This window comes from Cydia strobilella, chromosome 1 (assembly GCF_947568885.1).
Source record: "Cydia strobilella chromosome 1, ilCydStro3.1, whole genome shotgun sequence".
Taxonomy (NCBI): Eukaryota; Metazoa; Arthropoda; class Insecta; order Lepidoptera; family Tortricidae; genus Cydia; species Cydia strobilella.
The window spans coordinates 27423215-27449845 of record NC_086041.1 but is presented as its reverse complement, the minus strand read 5'-3'; the positions used below and the strand labels follow the sequence as shown (position 1 = coordinate 27449845).

General features: G+C 37.2%; 1 protein-coding gene across 2 annotated transcripts in view; it reads left to right on the top strand.

Moving 5' to 3' along the window:
* Positions 1-1981: 1981 nt before the first annotated feature.
* LOC134743688 (anaphase-promoting complex subunit 11-like) overlaps positions 1982-26631 on the top strand; it is a 59972-nt gene continuing 35322 nt past the window's right edge. Inside the window, exons 1-3 of one of the 2 annotated variants that reach the window (XM_063677298.1) lie at positions 1982-2295; positions 2376-2633; positions 11339-11480. In XM_063677298.1, coding sequence (XP_063533368.1) covers positions 2277-2295; positions 2376-2611 — 255 coding nt within the window. In that variant the 5' untranslated portion in view covers positions 1982-2276 and the 3' untranslated portion in view covers positions 2612-2633; positions 11339-11480. Of the gene's footprint in view, positions 2296-2375; positions 2634-4608; positions 6030-11338; positions 11517-26631 lie in introns of those variants that run through there. The other variant, XM_063677290.1, reaches the window with a different exon arrangement.

The following is a 26631-nucleotide window of genomic DNA, read 5'->3' as shown; positions in this document are numbered from 1 at the left end:
ATTATATCGCGTATATTGAATTTATAAACTCAAAAAGTCTCACGTAATTAATAGACGCCCCCTAACTGGCACGGGCTACTGCATGTTATTTGTATAGGGACCGTGCACGTCATGAATCTAGTATAACATGGATCGGTCATGAGGGGCGAAATGACCGAACGGGATAGTCTTATGTATCTTTCAGTAGTAGTGACAGAGAGCAATACATTACTTTTTGTCTTTGTCATAGTTTCACTTTTCCACCGCTGCCACAACCGAAATTGTGGCAAACAAATAAGTACGTGACATGTCATGCTTGTTCGTTGCTTGTTTAATTATTGTTGTTTTCTATGAAATTGTGCTTTCTCTTATAAAACATAGTGATGGTTAGCGTTTTGAATTGATAAAATAATGGTGAATTGTTCTGTAATCGGCTGTAATAGCCGCTCTGAGCAAAAATATGAGAACATAACCTTTCACACGTAAGTACGGTATTTTACACCTTCCTCTTAACGCAAAATGTGAGAATAACATCGTAAAATTACGTTACACTCAAAGCAATGTAGAATCAAACGATTTCAATAAAAATATCACAATTATTTACGCAAATTAACAAAACATTATTTGTAAAATTATCCGCCCAAATTACGTAGGTTTTGTTTGTGGTAATATGTCAGCTACTCAGACGAGTCTGAGGTCAGCCGTTTTTAATCTTCTTCTTAATTTAGCTGCATAACAATCATGTTAGGGATACCAGATGAAAATATCATAATTTTATGGGTAACTTTGACCTCGAAGTTTTTTCGTATTTCTAATTCCAAAAAATTAAATAAACAAATGTTGTGAAGATTAAATGTGGTGTACATTAATTGGTGTGAATAATGTGATTGTGATTTGTGATTTCATAAAATTAAAACTCATAATACATTTTATTTTATGTTTTATTTACTAAACATGTTTAGTTTTGTACCACCTGCGCGAATTATAGGAGGTAATTCATTGTTCATACGCCTAAAAAGAACGGCCGTTTGACATTTTATTCAACAATTTTAATACCGTCAAACTTTGCCTCCAGGGTAATCGGCCCAACGTGATATCAAATATTGGGGTAATTTTTACCAATATGGTATCCCCACGTTTATGACGTCATCTATGTCTATCCCTTACGGGCGCACGCGGTAGGCCGCATCTATGTAATGCTAGGTCTATGACGTGATATCAAATATTGGGGTAATTTTTACCAATATGGTATCCCCACGTTTATGACGTCATCTATGTCTATCCCTTACGGGCGCACGCGTATAGCTGGTCTATGTAATGCTAGGTCTATGCGTTCGCGGCTTCGCGCCGTTATTTGCGCATGAGTGTGGAGGACCCTCTAGAACTGCTCCAAGGTCGCGGTGCGGTGCGATGGTGTGTTTTGAGTTTATTAGTCTACGCAAAGACTAAAAAAAACTAAAAAAATAGACTAGATACACATTTTAGAACTTTGAAAACTACAAAATAAAATACAAGTGCTCGATATACACGCATCAGCTCCAAGAGCTGCTAGTGTATCAAATAAATAATAATAATAATGAAGAGTATATAACCACTACGTTAGTCTACGTAACAAGACGGTAAACAGTGGCCTGCCTTTTAAATCTATGGTGGCCTATAACCTAATAACCTATTATATGTATAATACTTACTTTACTCTTTGGCCTGTATAATATTGACCCTTTTGCAACCCTTTTGGCACAAGGTTAGCTAAAAGCAGTGTTGGCCGAACGTTAATTGCAATTAACCATTAACCAGTACAAATTGAACCGTAAGCCGTAACGGACGGTTTACAGTTTACGGTTCAATTTGTACTGGTTAATTGCATTAACGTTTTGGCCAACACTGGCTAAAAGGACTTGTATCCAAGCTATATTTGGTTTAAAATAAAACACCTAAATGTCACTGTCAGTGTCAGATATACACAAAATGCACAAAACCAAAGACTAGCTATCGATTTACAAGAGCTAACAAATCACCGTACACTGTCTTGTACAACCGTACAATTTTTGTCGTTTGTAAACCTCTCAATACCTTGATACTGGCGAAATAGTCCCACTGGGCTGAAGCCATAATTTTAAAAGAAGAAGAAGAAAACACAAACGGGTGTTTTTAAACTTTTCAACGGCACGACGCGTTTTTGAGTGTTATTGAATTATTGATTATTTCTGCATAATTTTTCGTCCTATTCAACGCCTTTATCTTCAGCCAAACACTACATCTAAGCTAACACCAAACAGTGATGCTATCGACACGATATGAAAGTGACAGTTAAAAGTCAGTACCGTTCCAGACCTTGAATCGGTTTGTTTTGTTTGTGTCGTACGGGAATAATCCATAAATACATTTTTGTGTAGGCTGGACGGGGGTCGCGACGTGGCGTTGGATCGCCAACGACGATAACTGCGGGATCTGTCGCATGCCCTTTGACAGTTGCTGTCCGGACTGCAAGTTGCCCGGAGACGACTGCCCGTTGGTTTGGGGCGCGTGTCGGCACTGTTTCCATATCCACTGCATCGTGAAGTGGCTGCAGTCCCAGCCCCAACAGCAGTGTCCTATGTGCAGACAGGACTGGAAATTCAGCCACAAGTAGCCAGCTAATCAGCCCTCAACTAGTAAGTATTTCACATATTTTATCTACTCAGATCAAACAAAGTTTTGTTGTTTAGTGGTACTGACAGGCAACTTAGAACAAAATTTAATCTGATCTTTAACAGTATTGGATGTTCGTTCCCAAAGCTTATAAGTTAATCACAACACCAAAGAAATATGTAATGCCTTGTTTTTAAAATTTCCTCATTACATATACATGTTTGTTGTTGGTCAAATAAGTAGTCTAAAAGATTACCTTACAAAATAGCAAGTGTTGCTGTTTATATAACCAACATACAGTATTTGTGTATTGAACTCTCACATACTAATTAGTGACAATGCTTTATATGGACATAAAAGTAAACAAGCAACCATATGTTATGGTACAAAATTGCAAACGGTCCTCCACCGACATTGGCAAATTCACCCTGTGCAAAATTGCAGGGAGTAAAAGGATGCTAAGAGCGTTTTGTACATTGACCCGCCTATTTCTATATCACACATGTACCTATAACCCTATTTTTTAAAACTTGATTACAATATGATAGTTAATTTTTTGTGCATGGTGGGCTTTAGGTGTTAGAAGAAACTAGCATTTTTATTGTGAATAAAATTAATAGACTTAAATTTTCTTGAACACACCGTCCTGATCTAGCACATTTAAGGTAAAACCTAAAGGAAAACAGCTTTTGGTATTTTAATCTATTGAATATAGGCTGCTGACATAAGTCTGGTCAAATATGTTTAATCAAATTGTAATCTAGGGCCTCAACCTGCAACGCCCTCACTCGGTGCACACTACTTCATTGTTGTTGCGGCTTAGTAAATACTTCTCAGTTGATGTCTTTCGCATTCACCTTACTTTGGGATAAATGGAAATATTGAATCATTTTAATGCACTTTTTCCTGCAGCAACACTTATCAACAAACTAGAAATAAGGTAATTTTGCAAACCATGGCTTGCAAGCAACATTAGGCCCTTTCCAGGTACACTTGTTTTTTAGGGTTCCGTACCCAAAGGGCAAAAACGGGACCCTATTACTAAGACTTCACTGTCCGTCTGTCTGTCACCAGGCTGTGTCTCATGAACCGTGATAGCTAGACAGCTGAAATTTTCACTGATGATGTATTTCTGTTGCCGCTACAACAACAAATACTAAAAAGTATGGAACCCTCGGTGGGCGAGTCCGACTTGCACTTGTACGGTTTTTTTTTATCCATTAAGAACATTAGGACCAATCAAACCTCTTAAATTGTAAATCTTTGGTCCAATAATTTTATAAAAAAGCTAAAGTTAGTAATGCTTAAATCTTGTAGTCGCCCAGACATGTTACAGAATAAGTAAGTATTTGATGTAGTCCACAAGGTCCTATTGCACTTAATGTTATTTTATTTTTATTACGAATAACAATACTAAATCTTTAGTATTGTTTTTTGTGATTGTTAACTATTTACGATCTAAATGGGTCCCCTACAAATTCTACAAGTTACACAAATTCAACTACAATAACAATACGCGGTATTGCCTTATTATCGAAAGAGTGGCTGGGGTATTGTGTCGGCAAAACAATGGCGTTTTGCGCCGCAATGTGGACACGGCAAGTCGCGGCCGCGTCCTGTGCGCAACAATCACTTCACGTACGAGAGGTCAACTTCTTTCCAAGTAGCTTCGTACAAAACTTTAACTATAAAGAACAATTTGTTATTACATTGCCAAATAATTACAAATAATAACTTATATGACATAAATATTAATTACTAGTTACTACTACTTAATACTTATTAATTAACGGTTTTTCATCAATTATTAAATAATCATTTCATTAATTATCTTACGCGAAAATATTACTACTTAACATATTATGCGAAGTCATAAATAACAATAACAACGTGTAGGCAAAGTTGTATAACGCGCAATACACGAGTATGCAAGTTTGAGGTGAGGTGTTAGGGCACTCACGACACACGACTAGGTGCTCGGTCGCGCGGGCTGCCTGCCGGCCGGCTGGCTGCCTCAGTCCGTGACGTGCGTCCGCGGGGACGGCCGTATACCGCACCGCGCTACCCCGAGTGCCCGCGAGTGACGACTTACGTACACATGCGCTCCTTATACTATAACTCTCCTTTTATAGTACGAGTGACGCTTCAATAATGCTGATGGTACAGACCAACACTCAACCCATGAAGAACAGCAAAATTAAAGGTCCACCTCCTATCCCGCCGCGGCCCAACCAGAGCGTCGTCGCCGAGGCCCTCGCGAAAACTAGGAAAGCGGTCGCCGACTCCAAGGCCAGCCTTGTCAAATCTCGGACGCTGTCTAAGGATCGGCAAGCCACGACCAAAGCCAAAACGTTAGATCGGAGTTCCGCTAGCCCTTCGTCAGTTTCACCCAAACAGAATGGTTTGGCCAGAGTAAAATCGTTCATTAAAGATGTCATCAGCGACCGAAGCTCCTCGTCCGATGAAAGAAAATCCAGCGGCCAAAACTCCAGGCGGAGCTCCAGCGACAGCAGCTCCATACAGTCCCCAGCTTCGAATAAGAGATCCAACGAATCACTTAATTCTAAAGCGGTTAAAACATGTAAACAAATTTTAGTAAGGTCCTTGTCGACATCGAATAAATTAGATCAAGACGCTAAGGGTAAAGTCACGAAATCATCAAGTTTCGTGGAAAAAACCATACCTTTGCGTAAAGCACCACCGCCGCCTTTATCACCCAAACCTAAGTTGAAACCAATGAAACCTTTACCTGTACATAGGAATTCCTTAGAAAGAAAGAAATCAATACCATCGTCCCCAAATTCTCCAACGATCTCAACTCCCGAAGTAAGTCCGTATTCGTCGCCAGTAGATGCTAAACCCCCACAGAGCCCGACGATAGAAGCACCTTACGCCACGGTAGAGGAAGTTCAGGAATTCGACGACAGATTACGAAATAGCCCGTCAAAGCAAGTCAATAACCTCCCGGATACACAAAACGCCCCCGACACTCCTAATCGTGACGAAACTGTAAATAAAAATAACAATTCACTCGAACGAAAAACCTCTCGAGTCACCGAGATGCTAATTTCAGAAATAATTGCCAGTAGAAACAATAAAAAGAACGAAGCTAATACAGTAATAGATAAAGGCAAGGATTCCGAGAATATGAGTAACGGCAATGATTCGCCGGGGATTGTGATGAAGGATATGAATAACCACGAAATGTTGATCTACGAGCTGCAGACGATGCGCTCGCAGTCGAACGTGCCGGAGACGTTGGAGCCAAAGGACCATGTGGTCGAAAGAAGTGAAAAGTGTGATTCTGAGGACTCCGAACAAAACTATGCTATGTCGTCAGTGTCCAATTTCAGCGGGAACACAGATGATGAGAGTGACCAGGCTTATGCGTATATTGTCGACGATGATCTCAAGTCAAGGTACGATGAAACTTATAGTTTAAATAAACTTACAAATAACTATCTAAAACACTGACTCATGACTGACTTCTACGGAATGTAAATCATACTAACGATTAGTGACAAACCTCCTGTGCTATGCCGGAGGCTGGATTCTAACTTTGATTCAAACCAGCAATTTAATTTCAGCATTTCGAGTTTTTCTTTTGGAATTATTGTGTTTCTACATTCAAACAACATCAATCTAAATATTCATAAAATTGTATGTGTCTATAAATTCTACGGCAATGTAGGCAGATTCTTATTCGAAGACGTACACGTCTACCTACCGTGTACCTAAACAATAAGACGATCAATCGGAGTTCGTGTTCGTGTACGTACGGAAATACGTTTACGTCTAATTTAACCAAACAATCGTGAAAGGTAAAGCCACTATCTGCGTTGTAAGCGGCGAGTTATCTTGTTAAAGCTCCGCTACATTGTTTTGCTCGTGTCCGTCTTCCGCTGTTGCTGTTTACGTACGAGTACATGGCGCAGCTAGCCGGCTCGAAAGGTCAGTCGCGATCAAACCCGGTTATCTTCCTCTCCTCCGGCTTAGCCTCCGTACTAAATATCACCTTTCCAGGTCACTTTTATGGTCAGTGTCAGTGCTTCCCATTCTTTGTTATTATTATGGATATGGACTATAGCTATGGTTTTCTTGTCAAAATTGGCATACATATACCTATAGCTATTTAGTAGGTGTTACGAAGTTGTAAAATCTGTACGATTCCTTCAATACCTAAACTTAACGTGCTTCATGCCAAAAAGAAAAAACCGGTCAAGTGCGAGTCGGGCTCGCGCATGAAGGGTTCCGTACCGTTACGCAAAAAACAACGGCAAAAAATCACGTTTGTTGTATGGGAGATTTATTTTATTCTGTTTTTAGTATTTGTTGTTATAGCGGCAACAGAAATACATTCTGTGAAAATGTCAACTGTCTAGCTATCACGGTTCGTGAGATACAGCCTGGTGACAGACGGACAGACAGAGAGCCAGACACCGGAGTCTTAGTAATAGGGTCCCGTTTTTACCAGGGGTACGGAACCCTAAAAAGTTTTTTTTTTAAGTAAGTTTAAATCCGAATGTTTCTATTTATGATAGTACGTTTAATATATGTAAATTAAGTGTTGCTGATCGCTTATACCGGAGAATAATGAGACAATAAAAATGTTATCTTCAGCAATATCTGATGTCAATCAAATTTACATTAAGGCACTAATCTGCCAGCACCACACCGTTTGCGGTTTGTGAACGTTGTAGTATGACGTGTTGGGTTATACAGTATTACGCGCGTTATATATGGACTTGTTTCTTGGTGACAAAGTCAATTCATGTCAATTAATTTCTGATTTCCAGACCCTGCTACTCGTTAAAAAAAAAGAAATTTACTTAATATATCCAGAACTTTATATACGAGTATAAACAGATCACTTAGGTATCTAGGTACCTATCAAACATTTTACTTTAGCTTAGCTTAACCACTTAGATATCAAATGTACGTAATAAAATAAGTTTAAATTCAAAGTTCCAGTTATTATTTTTACTGTTTATGCAAACGGAATCTAAATACTCTAAGAACAAATTTATTTACTTTCTATGAAAATTACATATGGTGGTTACTGGTTACATACAGGTGGTTGAGCCATTTGTAATTTGTGTACACACTTACAGACACTTTAATACTATCGCATTCCTTAAATGACTCACCTTTATTTTATTTATATACTATATCTTACTAAATACGGTCGGTTGTACCAAACTGTCTGCCACTGTTAAAAATTCACTAAATGGTATTGTATGGAATACGGGAAATCATAGTATTCTGCTGAGTTGGATAGCCGTCGGTTGTGCGACTGGCCCTTAGTCATACTATTACTTATTCTGTGCCTTAGTATTGCATTTTTTTTTATACACGTCGGTGGCAAACAAGCATACGGCCCGCCTGATGTTAAGCGGTCTCCGTAGCCTATGTACGCTTGCAACTCCGGAGGAGTTACATGCGCGTTGCCGACCCTAACACTCCGCACCCTCGTTGAACTCTCTGGCAAGCTTACTCACCGGCAGGAACACAGTACTATGACACAGAATAAGTAATAGTATTATCATACTATGAGTAGGGTCTAGTGTTATTTGGCTGCGGTTTTCTGTAAGGTACTTCCCCAGTTGGGCTCTGCTCTAGATCTGGAATGACATCCGCTGTGCTGTGCCCTACCACAGAAAGCGAATTTTACTACAAGAGTCCGAACACTACTGTAAGGCGAGAGAAAACGGTCTTTGTCGATGTCGATATACTGCAAGAAAATTGCCTGCATTTTATATAAAATTGCATTGAACAGTGTGCAAGATTCAGCAAAGTTGGGTAACTGGAGCATATTCGGTGCAGCAGTAGGTACCTGTTAACAGGCTCTGTTAGAGATAAAGCACGGATTCGTCCCCGCACTGCGCCAGCCGCCAGCCCTCACATTTGCATTGCGGCCACAAAACGAGCAAAGTTTAACTACCCCGGTAGACTGTTGCACACCGATATAGGTCAATTAAGTTTACCAAATTGGCATTTTAATTCATTGGCTTTATAGCTTACAAATACTGTATTGAAATTAATCAATTAATAATGTAAGCACAGAATATGAATTAAACATATTAACAAGTTGGTAAGTGACGAGTAGTAGAGTAATATGCGGAGATTGCAGAATGATACACGCGTTGTAATGGCTATCCTATATACCTAACTATCGCATTGGGCTAGTGAATAGGTAAGAGTAAGTAGAAGTTTGTATATATATACATGGTAGCTAAAAAATAAGTGCATTCCCGTTGCCAGGGAGCAACTTTTAGTTGCTCAGTATAATCCCAAAACCTCCCTGGCAACGGGAATGCACTTATTTTTGCACTTATATATGTATTGAAAATATAAATATTTTATAATATTGTGTAATAAATAGATGAATGATAAGTACTTATTGTTAGTTAAGTGTGCACATACACGGTATGGAAGTGTGTCGCATTTATTACATTACCTATCGTTAACTTTCAATTTTTTTCATAATATTATTGCGATGCCATGTTAGTGTACGCTGTACGCAACAGAAAAAAAACGCAAATCGATGTACAGTTTTGCCGTTTGGCTTTGGCACACGCATACTAGAGGTCAAAACAATTTTTTTGACCCGCATCAGTTCCTAAAAAAAAATCCCTTATAGGAATGAAAAGGAAAAAATATATAATCAGCACGCCTAGTCCCTAGTGCTGACTCGTTTTTGTATGCAAAAAAAAAATATTTTTTCAGAAACCTATCGTTTGTCGTATCATAAGAAAAGGGTTTTTGGGGCGATTCTAAAAATATACCACATTATTACATTTCAGCAATTATTGGCTGAAATGTAATGTTGTGGTATATTTTTAGAATCGCCTCGAAAAGCCCTTTCATATAATACTACACACGATGGGTTTCTGAAAAAAAAATCCCATACTAGAAATAAAAATAACTCAGCACTCCCCTCCAAGTTTTTTTTTATGAACTGCGGGTCAAAAATTTTGTTTTGACCTCTAGTATGCGTGTGCCAAATGGCTAAACTGTACATCGATATCGATTTGCGGTTTTTCTTTGAAATTGGGGTCGTACGGCTCCACTATATCGTTTGAAGCTTAAGATTTTCACATTTCACAACCGAAAATAGACCCACGTGACGATAGGTATGTCATAATTTTTGCTTCTGTCATGTCTACGCGAAAAGCTTAATGTGATTGTGAATATTGTGATGTAACAAACTCCTTATAGCCATAAACTCGAGCAAATTTTAACATCCGGGCAAGCGTCGTTGTGTCATATAAATTGAAGAGCAGTTTAAACTTTATATTTTGTCGATAATCCAGTTTATCGTCTTATCACAGCCCTATTTGTTAGATCTGTAAAACGTTTTAGGTTCATGCACATCCAGTAGCGAAATTGTATGGCCACTATATGAATGAATTCATTGCGTTTGCTGATCTGCTTCCCCCCCTTGAGAAAGACCTAACCGTCCGCGAGAAAAGACACCTATGTTACAGGGATGGAAACCTTAAAGGACGCGGTAAGCCCTGCAGAATAGATAAACAAATGTGGAGTTGTAACACTTGTAACAGAAGCTTTATCTCAACTCAACCTCTAGTGGTTCGATATTTCTCTCAATATCATAATTTGGAAACGTTGGTAAGGTTACTCGTATTTCGGTCTATGGAGTTTCATTATTGCAAAGATAGATATAACTCCGTAATAGATCGATACAGTCTAAGGAAAAAACGTGCCTCGAAAATCACGAAAATTTGATTCTCGATTAGATGGCGCCACTACCTTCGGCCTACTCTCGTATAGAGGGCGCTGACGGTTTCGTTTGTTATTTAACAATTTTAACGCATATCAGTGAAAGAACAGTCAAAATCATAAAAATAATTAATGCAAATAAAAAAAATCGTTTATCCATATTTAAATACATTTTATCGTATTTTTATAAATCTTCATTTTTAGTTTTAAAGTGTGTCGATAGATGGCATTGAATTTACTATGGTTACAAAATTTACTATGACAGTACAGTACCGCTCTATCTTATTATATACTCTTTGATTATTGTTATACGTATTCTGGTAAAGGCGTATATTAGATTGTGCAGAGCATTTGGTAGGCTCCATTTAGTTGCTTGTAGATAAGAATTCTATTTAGTTGCTTATTATTATAAAACAATGGCAGTAGACACTTATTGAATATTAAACGGCTGTAGCAGTGTGCTTCAGGCAAGTGCCTTTTAATCTAAAGCTTGGTATCCCGGCGCACCTGCTCTACCGATGATTTTGGCAGAACTAATGTAGGCAGTAGGCACCGTCTGCAATACCATTAGCTTAGCACTCCTGCATAATTTTTGATATGCACAGGCTAAGCTAATAGTTTTGCTAACTACGTAGCGAATTATATTGTTATTTATACCCACGGCTTTATAGTGGAAGAAAAACACCCTCTTAAAACCCATCGCATAAAAAGGCCTAAGTTTCTCTACACACACCATCTCTCAAGGTTATAATGGTATTATATTATATGGAGATGACACCTGTCTTGTCGTCCTACCCTTTGAGTTTGAAAAATATTATAATCTAGCTTTGACGATTTATTTGAAGACAAGTCACATTTCCCGATTTGAACCTTAAATCGGAATGCTAAAGTTGAAATTCTATTGACGCGTAGTTATGTGGTGGATAAATTGTACTATGCCTGGAAAAGAGTTAAACGACAGTTTGTTCAAATGTTGCATTTGTTTCAGGTTACGCAAACAGTTCAAAGCCATCAGCACGATGTCGCTGCATGGTCTCCCGCCGCTGCCCAAGAGCCTGAGCGGCTTCGCGGACGGCGAGCCGGAGTCCCCGCCCGCCGCCCCAGTGGACGACGAGAAGACACCCACTGATCTCGACTCGCAGCTCACCTATTTGAAAAAAGAAATGGTAAGCAAGTTTTTGTTGTTAGTAAATTTCCCTGCGACAGAACGCAGGTGGTTTATGTGTATACGTGTCCAGAAATGAAGTCTCCAAATAATCTCCAAAACGGTGCTATTAGAATTTTGTCAGAAGTTTTCTAATTTACAGTTCTTTATAAGACAATACTTTATTACACTTATCTTCCCAACGGTTCCGAACGTTTTATTTGTTGAGTCGAATATCTTCTTCAATAGTTCCTAGTCTTGCCTGGCCTTGTGTCTAGCGAGAGTAGCAAGCCGTCATGGAAAGCTAAATGCGCTCCTTTTTTGATGCCCCTCTTTTTACCTTCCAGTGTAAAAACCAATGCGTACACAATCTTTAGCACATAACTCTATTGCGATTCTTACGTGTTTATCTAAAAGTCTATAAATAAGACTATTCGTGTAGTATATATGTTCTAATAGTTATTTGTTTTACAAGGGGGCAAAGTTGTTGTTTAACCTCTCGTGCTTATATTGATATCCGAGCAAGCAAAAGATTGTGGTAGTGGTTAGAAACATGGAATCTTGAGCGTTGCGAGGGTTTCAAGGCAAGAGGGTTAAACAAATTTTGCCGCCGAGTGAAACACAACATGTTTCACCACACCAACACAAGGAAAATACTAACTGTAAAATATCCAGCAAAATCAAAGCAAATCGATTCTAAATTAATGTTATTAAATATTTATCATTCAAAATCATCATTTAAAAGTCAATTCTACTAGAAAACATAAGGAAACAACTCAAAATTTGCATTTGATTACTTTGCCCCACATGTGGATAAAATGCAACTGTCTTATCAGGTTTTGAACAATCAAAAGAGCCTTTACCAGCTGGTGTAGTGAAAATTAATATGTGATTTAGTGACTTATCTTAGTAAGTGTTTAAAGTTTAGACACTAATAAAAATATAACTTTTTGGAATATTGGTTAATTACCTACATCCTACATTTTGCCCCACATGTGGATAAAATGCAACTGTCTTATCAGGTTTTGAACAATCAAAAGAGCCTTTACCAGCTGGTGTAGTGAAAATTAATATGTGATTTAGTGACTTATCTTAGTAAGTGTTTAAAGTTTAGACACTAATAAAAATATAACTTTTTGGAATATTGGTTAATTACCTACATCCTACATCTGTTTTTATATAATGTTCATAAATAAACATTGACGTCTTGCGTCGAAGTCGGTCGAAGCGATAATTTTAAAAGGTGCATTTTATGATCAAACTACCTATATTCATATAACAATTTTCCTGGATTGCCGCGACTGGATCTTATTATATGTACACTAATAAAGTTATAATTTTACACTATAATATAAACGGAGGATTTATCGGATACTATAAACGGTGGCTGTACCAACCTATCGTTTATTATAAGTATCTTCTGCTTATTATGACTCGACTATGAACAGTTCCCGGTTCTTATTATGTTTAGACGGATTTTATTATTAGATGTACATTCCGTATATGTTATTCATTGATTTATTTAAGATATAGAAACAGATTAAATCGCTACAATAATTATTCCTTTTACTTATTTAATACCAAGAACTACGTAATTGAGAATGTGAAATTTGTTATTAAGCTTGGAATACATTTAAAAGTGGAAAAAATACTGCCTTGGGTGAGACTTGAACTCACGGCCTCTGGATGGATACTCCAAATTTTTCCACTTTTAAATTTATTCTAAGCTTAATAGCATCGTTCGCAGACGTTTCTGCTTGTTAAAAATTAATTTTAAAAATTTGTTAATTTGTGTATTAGTAGAATTTTGGTTGAAAAGCTAGTAGATATAATATATATATATCGCATAATGTTAAATTAGATAAAACAGAAGAAGTATTCATACACCTAACATATGGCTAAATAATAATCTTATATGTTCCAAACGTTTTAAAACCATTTGCAATAAAATCTGCACTGAAACATATCGAGCATCGAAACGCGGTCAATCATAGCATAGCTGTTTACCGTTTTAGTAAATACTTGATGAAAAACTTGCGTATCGTGACACCGAAAATAGAATAACCCCTGATACCTACAGCTCGTACAAATATGGTAACATGGCATAAAATAAACACTGACTAAGACATGCACTCGTATCTACACAAGCTAAACAAAGTTCGCTTAAATTTTATGATTTTATCATTTTTATGTGTTTATACAAGGGTTATTTCAGCATAATGTAACATAAAATTAGGGTCCGCCTGCTACTTCGTCTGTGAAAAGTGACATTTTCGGTGTAATAACCTATGTCCTTCCCTGGGACTCCATACCCTTTTAAATTGTATCAGCGGTTTAAGAGTGAAGAGGTAACAGTAACAGGCAGACAGACAGAGTTACTTTCGCAATTATGTATAATATTAGTTAACTAAGGATTGCAGCATGAAATCCTTAAACCAGCATAAAAACCCGCATTATTTATGTAATAAACCTCAAATAATGTCACTTTAACAAGTGTATGCACATATTGAATTCTAAATAAGTAGTTAATAGTTATCTACGAAAATCCGTTACTCCCAAAACAAGTATCACCAGGCGGGCGCTGTAGCAATGCAAGCAATTACAGATTGCAGGCACGTTTGAAAAAACAGATGTTGTACGCATTTTCAAGTTTATCGCCGGCGCTGGTTCACGGTGTAATGTTCGTTTCGGTTTACGCGTTCCCTTTAACGTATTTGGCACCATTCAACATGTGCGTAGCGTACGTAGCACCGATATGTTTGTTCTTTCTTGCCATCAAAGAATTCCTTTGAACTATTTATTGATTAACCAATTTCTTTCATTGGATATAATCAAAAGACAAGAATTACTTTCGTATTAATTAGTAGATTAGTTGACATTTAGACAAAGTGATTGGGTGTTTCAACAATAGTCCAGATAGGTATTTGCAATGTTCAAGCGTCTATACATTCGTTAGTTATTTGTTTAGGTTCTGTTATCTTTTAAAATAGTCTTTCTCGTAACAGTTACAGTTAACATTAATACTTTGTGCAAAACCTGTATAAATTCTCTAGTAAGTTCAGGACAGCGAAGTGTATTCGTAACATTAACATTCGTAACTTGTTAGATTGTCGAAGTGGCATGCCTGCTTTGTTTAGCCAATAGCGGCAATAGCCAAGAACTTTGGCTATAAAACGCTTATTCAATAATTATAGGAACACACACGGTTCTTCGTTTTACATGACACAAGATCTAGACGTAAATGTAATGTCGATCCTAGATTGGCTGGTAAAAAGGGGTTGTCTGAAATACAGATGCTGCCTGAATCACCTGACAAGAGACGTACAAATATTAGTAATAGATATAAATACAATATGTATTTGTCTACTTATTATGTATAACATACCGTTCTCACAGATATCGTGTTAGTTTAGTTGTGTGCAACGTATGAGCGTCTTTTACTGCTAAGAGCAGTTTATGTCTTACCACAACTCTGCAATCTATGTCAATGATTATTTGAAGTATGTTTTATGTAACCTTCTTTATCACTGTCTTCATAATAGTAATAACAAAAAACACTTCGAAACAAAGTTCATAGCGATCACTAGTACATGGGAAAAGCATCGATCATTGAGCTTATCGATATAGGAACTCACTACCTGTCATTTAATTTTGCTTCCTAAAATCCGATGTGTTGTTTTGTGCACGCACTTTATTCCATTGTATTAAGGCGAGAAATTTATAAATGTCTGATCTGATGTCGACTGTACCTTTGTCCGTAGAAGTAACGGATAATCGCCGTCATTAACGCAATACCGCTCAGCAGGCTGTGACGGTGACGCAAAAACGCGTAATGGCAGACCACGATGCCTCATGTGCTCTGTATCTGGTGTGTGAACGATGAGTGTAATTCATTTGTGGGTGTCATCATACCTTTAGATACCAGCATACCTATAGGCACATAATTATATACAAGATAAACTATAGATAATGCATACTTGTAATGTGTGAAGAAGCATTGTTTAGTTCTTACACAACACACGATCACACACCGACACCGGAATCTGAATCGCCTTAGGGTAAAAATTCGGCTTTTCTATAATGCAAATAATGGAATTTAGAGTTCTACACATACGCACTAGGTATTTGTTTCTGAATTTGAATTTCTCACTACTCTCGACATTGAAAATGCCACTTTCTATCAATTGTCCATTTATCCGCGCATTCTTAGCCCGAATATCCGTCTCCTCAAAAAGCTGTAAACTACTGTTTGTCTAGTAACCACAGTATCAGAAATCTTACCGCCTTGGTTTTTAGTTTACCCTACGCAACACATACATCAACCGTGTTCAGTGTTCAATAACTACTATTTGCACGCAGCCTTGTGCCGGTAATTAATTTGCGTCCTTAGTACTAAGTTCTAACGTTATATTTCATATTATGCAAACACAATAGAGTTGTATTTGCATCTGGCAAACAGTACCTACTAACGCTTTTTTCTTTTGTGCATTATGAACTTCATATGATACTGATTTCCCTGTTGCATGCGGTTACCTTATCCCAATTTTCAGGCCTTTACAAAAACGTCTACCGTCTGACCAATAAGTCTAAACCAAATGACTGCGTTGTTTTATCTTTTTTTTTTTACTGGATTGAAAATTAAGGAAAGAGGCCTTTGCCCAGTAGTGGGACACTATAACGGGCTAAGAAAAAAAAAATGTTGGTTACGTGTTACGTGCACTTCTTACATTTTTTTTTGCTTCGCTTAAAGGATTAGTGTCCAGTAGATCCACCTTAAGATGTGCGAATAATTCCGAATTTCGAAAACTGACGGATAATACCGAAATGCGATTCTTATTATCATAGGGTTTTTATCTGATTTTCGGAATTATCCGACGTACGAAATTATCCAAATATGTACATACATACATACATACATAGGTACATACATACATACATATATAATCACGCCTGCTTCCCGGAGAGGTAAGCAGAGACAACGAAATTCCACTTGAATATACTCTATAAATAAATCTTCCACCCGAATATACTACTCTATAAATAAATCTAATTCTCTATCCCAGAGACGAAAACCTAGGCCTTGGAATTGAACTAAGTCTAGTGCTTCCCAAACCAAGTTTAATAGAGCACAAGTGCTCTATTATACTTTGGGACCTATTTAATCAAGAATGTCGGGTAGGCTTAATTACTAAACTCTGATTAGTTAGTTCTGAGTAGTTATTCTACTTAAGTTAATGTTTAAGAAAACTAACGGTGTTATCAAAATTTTAATTGACTGTCCAAGTACAGTTGACTAGTGTTTATTGCACGTAAACGTAATTAACAACGTATTAACTATCATCGTCCATCAAACATAATGCAAGTCTGTCTTGCTATATAAGTAAACATTACATACAGCAAATATAGGTGAGTAAGTTTTTGTGCCGGTTTGGCCCGCGATTATAATTACATACAACGGTTATACACAATAGGCTAGATGACATTTTTTTATTAATGGTATCAATCGATCAGGTTTGTTTTTGGGATCAAATGTCTATATGGGATCCACTGCATTAAAAATAAACCAAAGTCAGAAATGATAGTCAAAGTCCGACAGTCGTACTCGTACTCCACTCGCGAAACGCTCCACAAAACGATAAGTCAACGTGACGTCAAGGTCACTGGGAGCCCATCTTCAATGTATGGAAAATAAGTAAAATTGCGATTTCGTCGGTAAAATATTACGTTTATGCATACTTATAGTTTCTATACATCAGTGACAAACGCCACACTGCAGGCTAGCATGCACTGGGCCCAAGACAGAGCGGCCTGGAGAGCACTGGTGAAGAGTGTCCACACTCGTCACGTCCCTCAGCCATGAGGTTACGACAAAGAAGAAGAAGTTTCTATACACATACAATCTTTTTTGGATAACATGTAAGGAATCAAAACTTTAAATTTTGAAACTTTTAGATCCTGTATTTTTTATCATTTCCATATATTATTTTAATATCCACATTATTGCGATAAATTGCTCATTATTTTACTAGAAGAAAAAATAATCTCTTATAAATTATTAATTTTCATTCTTATTTATTATCCCGGGAGGTGGGGATGTTAACTGATCTGCTTGTAAAATGGAGAACGTGTGGAGAACACTATGCGTGTGGAGGTCATGCGTATTTATTTTGAATTAATTAAATCTTAACACGATACTGTAAAAAATATGTTACAAATCAAGCTCCTTCAAATTATTACCGATATCTAGGTATGGAAATCTACATACAGGTGTTGTCTACGTCCAGCTGGTCCATAAAATCAAATGAACACTCGTTATTGTTTGCATATTTTAGATCTCTTACGTCGGCGGGTGGGCGTAACTGCAGCTCTTGTTATGGTTCCATTTACGGCTCCGTGGCTATTAAGGAAACAATAAAAGATCAATAATATAACAGCAGGTATTATGTTTGAGTTATCTGACTACTCAGAGTTGTAATAAGTTTGCACTCTTTATTTCAGCATGCCGTCCATTCGATATTTATGTATTACATACGTAGCGTAGCCACAGAATAAGTAATAGTATTATCATACAGAACGGCCACGCACCGCCCCGCCCCGATTCGAATTACCTCGCCCCGCGACAGCAGATTGACGGCCGTTTGCCGGCCGCTCAGTACTGTTTTTAAGCAACTTACTCACACAATGACGCATGCCGCGTGTATAGACGTGCCGTACACACATAGAAACGCAAGTGATTTTTGATGTATAGCGTGTCCGCCCTGTGGCGTAGCGTAAGGTTTTTTGACAACTGCTGAGGCTATTTATTCAAATTTATGGGGAACCCCTTCTTGCTTGCTGTCAGTATCATCATCTGTTTATTAAAGTGTTATCGTTTCTCAAAACAATGCCCTTTACTTTCCTTTTAAGTTCTTCGCCGAGCGCGGTGCACCTTATGTTGCCTGTTCCCTAAGTATACACATTTAGAAACCACTTAGCCAAATGGATCCCTTGTAAAAAGTCCGCTAACAGTCAGTGACTTGTTTTCTCCATCTGCCTTGTTTGACTTTCAATCTTAAGCTGTTACTTTCCATGTAGCTTGTTTTATAAGGAATGTAAGGAAAGCCGAATTTTATCTGCTCGTCGAATAAAGTCAACTTTCTATGTTCTTTTGTAGATGAGTCTTCTTCCCACGCAATTGTTTTCCGTTGCCCAATATGTACCGTAGCTGAGCTTGAGCAAGCCGATACAGTTATATCATGACCATGTAAACAACTCTTATTTGCGTCAAACTACCTATACTTAGCATAGATGCAAAAATGTATTTACTCATAAATTATCTGCATTTGTGTGACATATTCTTATGGTATCTACCTATACATAAGTAATCGTAAACAATAAAATAATAAAATACTACAATTTATCAAATTTCAAAATCATATTTCCTTTGCTGCTTCTTCCATGATATAATTATAGTATTATTATACAAAACTCTGCTTGATTACAGATATCACAGTATTCAGATTACGACTCCACAATATGCAAATTAAAATCAATAAATAGGTATATCATTACATAATCCATTCAAGCTTAATTTGGTCACAGCTAAATTAAACCTGTTATCGAATCTCTTACAGCATCTTCGATTCTGTTTAAAAATACCGTAGCATTTAATTAGAATATTTATATGGTCGACATTTAGTATCTAGTCCGCGGCGGGTGCCAGCGATTGATGTTTAACATTCGGCGCTAACCCTGCCGCATTGTCTGACCTGACTACGATCACATCCGCATCTCCGGCAGGCAAGCCGCCAGGACAAAATTAATCCCCTACTATTAGTATTGCTTACTGAACCTAAAGGTATTTAAAATAGTTTACATCGCGAAAACTAAAGAGATAATAAGGTATCCGTAAATTTACATTGGCTAGTCAACATCCTTCGGATTATATGTTTAATATGAGTTCTACGAATACTTGAACAAGCATTCGAACTGCCTATTAACCCTCTACCCGCATTGTCCGACATGATGTCATTCGACCACATCCGCTTCGGGCAAACCGCCAGGGCCAATATAATCCCCTAAAACGAGGTAACGAGCTGTTTGCTTCCCGAAACTGCTTAACCCACAATATAAATTGTTTATTTATGTTTATGTTTCCGGAACAAGGACTGAAGAAAATATTTAAACCAGTGGATTTTTTAAATTTTTGATATGTAATAGGACAGAATGGGAATGTTAGAAATGTATTGGCGATGGTTGATCAGATCAGCAAATAATGGAAATCTCGACCATAATCATCAAATTCGTTTTTAAGCTAAAATTAACTGATCGATAGAAACCAAAGATCCAACAGAAAACTGTTAAAAATACAGTCCAATTAAAAACCTGAAGTCGATCGTCCACCTTTTGTAGTAAACTAGTAGTAAGGAATCCACACTATTACAAGACCGTGGCATGCAACTGGGCTGGAGAAAGCACGTGCCAGTATTTTTAGCACGAGCGACACCCGGGGGCGGCTTGCGTCACATCGCACCAAATCTCCGGAGTAAACAGGACTAACGGGAGTAGGGCTACCAGATTCAATGTTTGATTTCCTGACAAAATTCCTTTAGCAAATTAAATGCCTAACAAACGTCAGTATTTGAGTTAGATACTTTTTTCCAAGCTCTGTTTCATATTATGTACAGTCGCCATCAGATACATCGGAGCGGCCAAGGTGTTCACAATATCTGAACACGCACTCTAACGCCCTGACAATAGAGGCGTGTTCAGATATTTGTGAGCGCCTTGGCCGCTCCGATGTATCTGATGGCGACTGTACTGATATCGTGAGATACATTTTTCTTTGATTTATCAAAACATAAACCTTTTAGGAATAAATCTTTTAGGAAGTCGTTAAAAAATCCTGATATTACGTATCCGGTTCAGCGGATTGTTGGGCTCTTCTGAAGCAGCAGCTAATGATGCATTCGGTATAAACTCTCAAATGATAGGAAGACCTTGTTCTACCCGCAGTTTAGACAGACTAAACTCCAATCAATGTTAGGAAAAATCCTGACGTCTGGTAACCCTTAGCGGGAAGATTCGTCATTCCTTATACCACACGTTACTAATTTAGCCGTAATCTGTCCGGGCGTGTTAAAGGCTTGACTAACTACTGGACAGATTTAGAGATTAAACGTTTATCCTCATATGTGTACTTCAAATTAAATCCTCGTCACCTTTCGATTGCGTTATTGATAAATCCTTTAAAGCTCTGTTTCTTACTTCTTCAACTTTGATGCAGTTTTTTTAGTCAACTTTAGTCATCCTATAAAATCGTCAACAGTTCATAGAACTGCGATGACATTCTGATTTCGAGCTCGATTTAATGCTCCAGCTATAAATAACCGTGTAAACGGGGCATTAACTAAAACAAACTAATGTTAGACGAAGCTTTTAAAGAATACGACACGGCTCGTTTATTGAGTGATGTTTTTGTCATCAGTTCCAATTTTCCAAACAGATGGTTTTCTTATTAAATTAGCTAGATTTTGTTGTTGTTTATGTAACAATCACGTATCTCTGTCAGCAATGATTAGTCAATTTGTTACTCCCATTATTAGAGTAGCACATCTTTGATCAGCTGTCCCGCTAAAAGAAAGGCCGTCGACCTCGTGACAACAGTGACATAATGCGTCACGATTGGATTACTGACGACTAACAAGTTATCAATTACTTGTGCTATTCTATAAGCACTCGGTAGCGTCTATACCTAATTGGATTCCTTTTTTGGTACCGTCCCACTTATCAATCGGTTTTGTTTTACTGCTATTGATGGACTGTTTAAATAAGTTATGTTACTGAATCAGTACAAAAGCAATGACGATTGCGCTAAATTGGATGACAAATGTCAATGTTCTTTATTTTATTATACATCGATATATGTTAGGTACGTTCATGTTCATGCCAAATTTAATGTTATTTCAGGTCGTTTTAAAATATGAGCGTCGATAGTATGGCGGCGGCTAATGTGCCCCTTTATCTCTCATACCGATATGTACAAGTACGTGTACTTGTAGTCCACCAGCGAACAATCGACAAGTCGATGTTACAGTCATTAGCGCTGGGGCTCGTTACCGGTTCCATAACGTTGCGTCACTCAGAGTCTCTTCATAACTGCAGTTCGCACCTGTCCTACTGTGCTGTTTAACGGTTCTATTAGCACGTTATGCACATATCGCAATTCTAATGCGGACACTATTTCAAACTAGAACATGTTATGATGGGTTCTGTTCTGGCCTTCGTTATTTGTGCCCGAGTGACGGCGACGTCAAATATGTATCATGTCTTCATGTCATGTTAAAGATTGAATAGTAACGCGCCCGAAAAACGTGTAACGGCTACGGCTTGACTTTTTAAGCCCTGAAAGCGTCATGTCATAACATAATGTTATGTTACCGAGTCTCGTCGTTATTTATATATATTATATATATAAATTATATTTGTATATATGTGATTATATGACATTTTATTTTTATTTTTGCTGTTGTATTTGTAGCACCGCCCACAATATCTCTGCTTAGCCATAAGGTTGACTGGTAGAGAATGCCTTTCGTACTGTAAGGTTTTTTCTTTTGTGCAATAAAGATTAAATAAATAAATAAACTGTTTGTAGATTATCGAACATGTTATAGTTATTTTTGATCATACAGTACCGGTCAAAAGTTTAGTTCACCCCTTGTTTTCGGTACAAATGAGTACTTGTGTGCGATAATTTATTGCAGTTCGGATGTCGAAATTTGTTTCCAACTGATCCGTTATTGTTTCCAGAGATGTTTTTGATTAGTCAGACACAATTTACGTACATTTCTAAACAGCTTAAGTATTTCCTAAAATCTTATATTAGGCATGACGGCAAATGCTGAACCATATGGCCCCGCCACTTTTAAACGTACAATCCTAAGAGCCATGTCGGTTACCTTAGACTGAAAAACTGAAACCCTTTCTTAGGCATAATATGGATTCATGCGCACACACTTCACTTCGGACATGTCGGGTGTCTCCACCGACGCAATTCGATGTGGTTCTAATTGTAGCCCGTCATGCCTATAAGATTTTAGGGAATGACTTGTTTAGAAATGTACGTAAATTGTTTCTGACTAATCAAAAACATCTGTGGTAACAATAACGGATCAGTTGGAAACAAATTTCGACATCCGAACTGCAAAAAATTATAGCACAAAATTACTCATTTGTACCTAAAACAAAGGTTGAACCTAAAGTACTTAAACTTTTGACCGGTACTGTATTGTCCAGTCAAATTAGGAATAAATGAAAAAATAACTAGTCTACTTATATTACACAAAACCACTTGCATCCACATGTAATGAAACTGTAACCACATTTCGTTCAAGCGTACAATTCTGTTCGTATCGATTACTGGAATCCACGCAAATCACCCACATCTGGTGTATCATTACACGGCTCGAGTGGTTTATTAGTAGAATTTATTGCATTCACTTTCTTTCTCTTAACGTCAGTCAATATTACCTATTGATGATGTTGACCATACTCATAGTGGAAAAAAATCTCGACATTATCAAAAGTACGAGTTACGATTTAGAATTTGGGGAGAGGAGATGTATAGATGTATAGAGATGATAGATGTATACAATTTTTTGCAGGCATTCACTCGAAAATTCATGTAATTAGACTATATAAGTATGTATATCATGTAAATAATGATTGTATCATCATCACGACTATACACGGTGTAACATGAGGATACCGAATAATTTTGACAGCGTATTCCTGATCATATTTAAAGACTAAAATGTCCTATAACCTTTTCTGTAATTTGCCTAGTTTCAGGCTTAATACCAATTTTAAAAAAAACTAGTTTTTATTGTTACATAGTGCAAAACGCATTTTTGAAGTCGATGTTGCCACTGTGGGACGTAGTCTAAGTAACCTTATTGATAGTTGTCAAAAAGTGACAAATAACACTTTTTAAAAACTACGTTTTACGAAAAAAAAAGTAAAAGTCAATTTTAAGTGACAAGTTTACCAATAATATTTACTTTTTATGTACAAATACATCTGAAAAATCGAAAAAAAATACACAAAAAAACATTTTTTTTTTGCGGATTTGACCTAAACTTATTACATTTTTTTAATACAGTTGCTCAAAAAGTGCTACTTTTCGTGGCTGTTTAGCGTGCGGAAAGTTGGTTTTCGCGAACTAGTGCTTTTTACTTTTCCAATATTTTTAAATTTTTACTTGTTCCAATTCATGACTACTTATTGATGAGTGTTAATATTAGTTTTATTTAAACGTCTTAATCAACATAAAAATCTACTGTTAATGTAAGAATACGAAAAATATGCATATTTTATTACTTACCTCTTCATCATTATAAGTATTATAACACGTTTATTTTTTAATGTTGAAAAACCGTTCTTAATAAGTTGTCTGAATGGAACGGAACGCCTGTCAAAGAAGAGGCCTATTTTCTTACTGCAAGAATATTTTAAGTTTCCAAAGGCAACATTCGATTGTTTTTATAAATATACGATACACAAATAATCATAAATAACGATATTTAGGTAATAATAGTACAATGTTTTAATATTTACAATTGTTTCTGTCTTATAGAACATGCATTTGAAAAAAAAACTTTCATTGAAGTGGGTTCAATAATAATAACAAAATCTATTCTATTCGAATAAAAGCTAGAAAAACACTTCTTCATAATGTCAATGTCAATGATGTCACAGAATTAATAATATAAAAGTTTCGAATTCCGTTCCTTACTTGTTGCTTTTCTTATTTTTTCGCAACTGTATTAAAAAACGTCGTTCGATACACGTGCGGAAATGTCATTCTTCACTCGTCCCGAGTTTTGCCACTCGCCTACGGCTCGTGGAGTGATGACATACTTTCCGCACTAGCATCGAAATGTACTATAAATTTTACTAAAAAATTTGGCTGTTTCATACATTTTGGCTGGTCCATTTTCTATGGGAGGGTAAACATTTTTTTCGCGATTTCGTGGTTGGTCCCATAGTAAAAGTTGCTCATTGGTAACTTCACGCACCCCAATATAATGTATGTTATAAAACTTATAAATATTGTATTTCTTAAGGACGCGCGAGTCGGACTCGCCCACCGAGGGTTCCGTACTTTTTAGTATTTGTTGTTATGGCGGCAACAGAAATACATACCGACCCCGAGTAATACTCGCGACGACCGGTCTGGCCTAGTTAGTGGGTAGTGATCCTGCCTGTTAAGCCGATGGTCCTGGGTTCGAATCCCGGTAAGGGCATTTATTTGTGTGACGAGTACAGATATTTGTTTATGGGTGTTTTCTATGTATTTAAGTATTTATATTTATATATATATATATCGTTGTCTGAGTACCCATAACACAAGCCTCCTTGGGCTTAACCGTGGGACTTAGTCAATCTGTGTAAGAATGTCCTATAATATTTATTTATTTATCATCTGTGAAAATTTCAACTGTCTACTAGCTATCACGATTCATGAGATACAGCCTGGTGACAGACTGACAGACAGTGGAGTCTTAGTAATAGGGTCCCGTTTCTACCCTTTGGGCACGGAACCCTAAAAAACACTCAAAATCGAATTTTACCAACAATAAAACCTAGATGGATCGATTTTTCTGCCTCAGCCTCTGGTTTGAAAATTAGATCGCATCATTACTTTACAATTTAGTACCCATCGGGCTACCGCAAAAACTCGGGAAAACTAATTATTTACAAAATTATCTATTCGTTTTCATCGAAGACGCTGGAGCCGTTTTTGAGAAATTATTAAAAAATATATGCAAATGTACCTATCTGAAGAAATATGATAGATTATTTGCCGCTACTGTACTTGTAAAAAGGAAAATTGGAAATTGCGATTGTACTAGAGATTGTTTACTGGTTGCAGTGAACATAATTGGACATATGCCATGTCTATGAAAACTTAAAAGGCTTTCGAAGCACAATTAAGAGAAAATATGCATAAGCGACATTTTCTTCCCATCTGCATAATATCGAAGCAGTACTTGTGGCATTTCCTTCCATCTTGTCTCGCGTGTCCCTTACCCGCGTGTGTTGAGTTGACTTTGACGATGATTAGGTGGTTTTTGTCGCGACAGTGTGAAGCGCACACGCAATGAAGCGCGTCGGTCGCGCCTCGTGCCCGCCGGACGCGCAGGCGCGCGCCCGCAATGTAATACTTTCACACATATTCGATAAATGCAATTGCACCCACATCTGTCATAGGTATTGTCTTTTTTGTGCCTGCATTCTCTAATATTGCGGCTAATTCATTCGCTACAATTTCATGCATAAGATCTCAGATTTCGCTGATTAATCCAGTGATTGTAATCTTTGTTTTCTCAAAAATGGACGGCAAAGTCGACGTTGCCGGTAAAGTAGGTCGCGAAGTGCGTAGTTTATGGTCAGTCAAAAAATTTAAAAGTTAAAAACATTGCAGTCTCGATTTCGGGACTGCAATGTTGCATACAAATTCCATTATTTGTCGAGTTCCAAACTTTTTAAAAGTTGAAGTGGCCATATCAAATGAAGGCATAGGTCCATTAAACAGATGATCAGTACTTATTATTATAATGTTGCTACCGCGTACCGCGACTATTTAGGTGTCTCAAATAGGTTGGCGTATTTTCAGCAGAAAAATACACTTCCATTTTTAATTTAAAAAATAAAACGGCGGCAAAGCAAATCTTTTTAGTTTTTTCTGTGAAAATATATACATAAGAACGTTGCTTCTGTAAAATATTTCTATTATATTTGCATTTATTGCGCCATTTTTGAGAAAAGCACTATATATGACTCGGCTGGAAGGCTACTTGCTGGCTTCGGATTCAATTAAACGGACTCCCAAGGTCGTCCGTTTAAAACGAATCCTCAGCCAGCAAGTAGCTACTTCCGAGCCGCGACAATAATGTACTATTATGTGAAGCTTTAATTGCGCTGTCCATATGGCTGTTTTGTGCTGCATAACTATTTACGCATAAATTTCTTTTTTTTTTGGAATCTAGTATGATTCAGTATATCCACTATACACGTTAGCTAAAAAATAACTGCATTGCCGTTGCCAGGGAGGTTTTGGGATTATACTGAGCAACGTTTACTATGGGACCAAC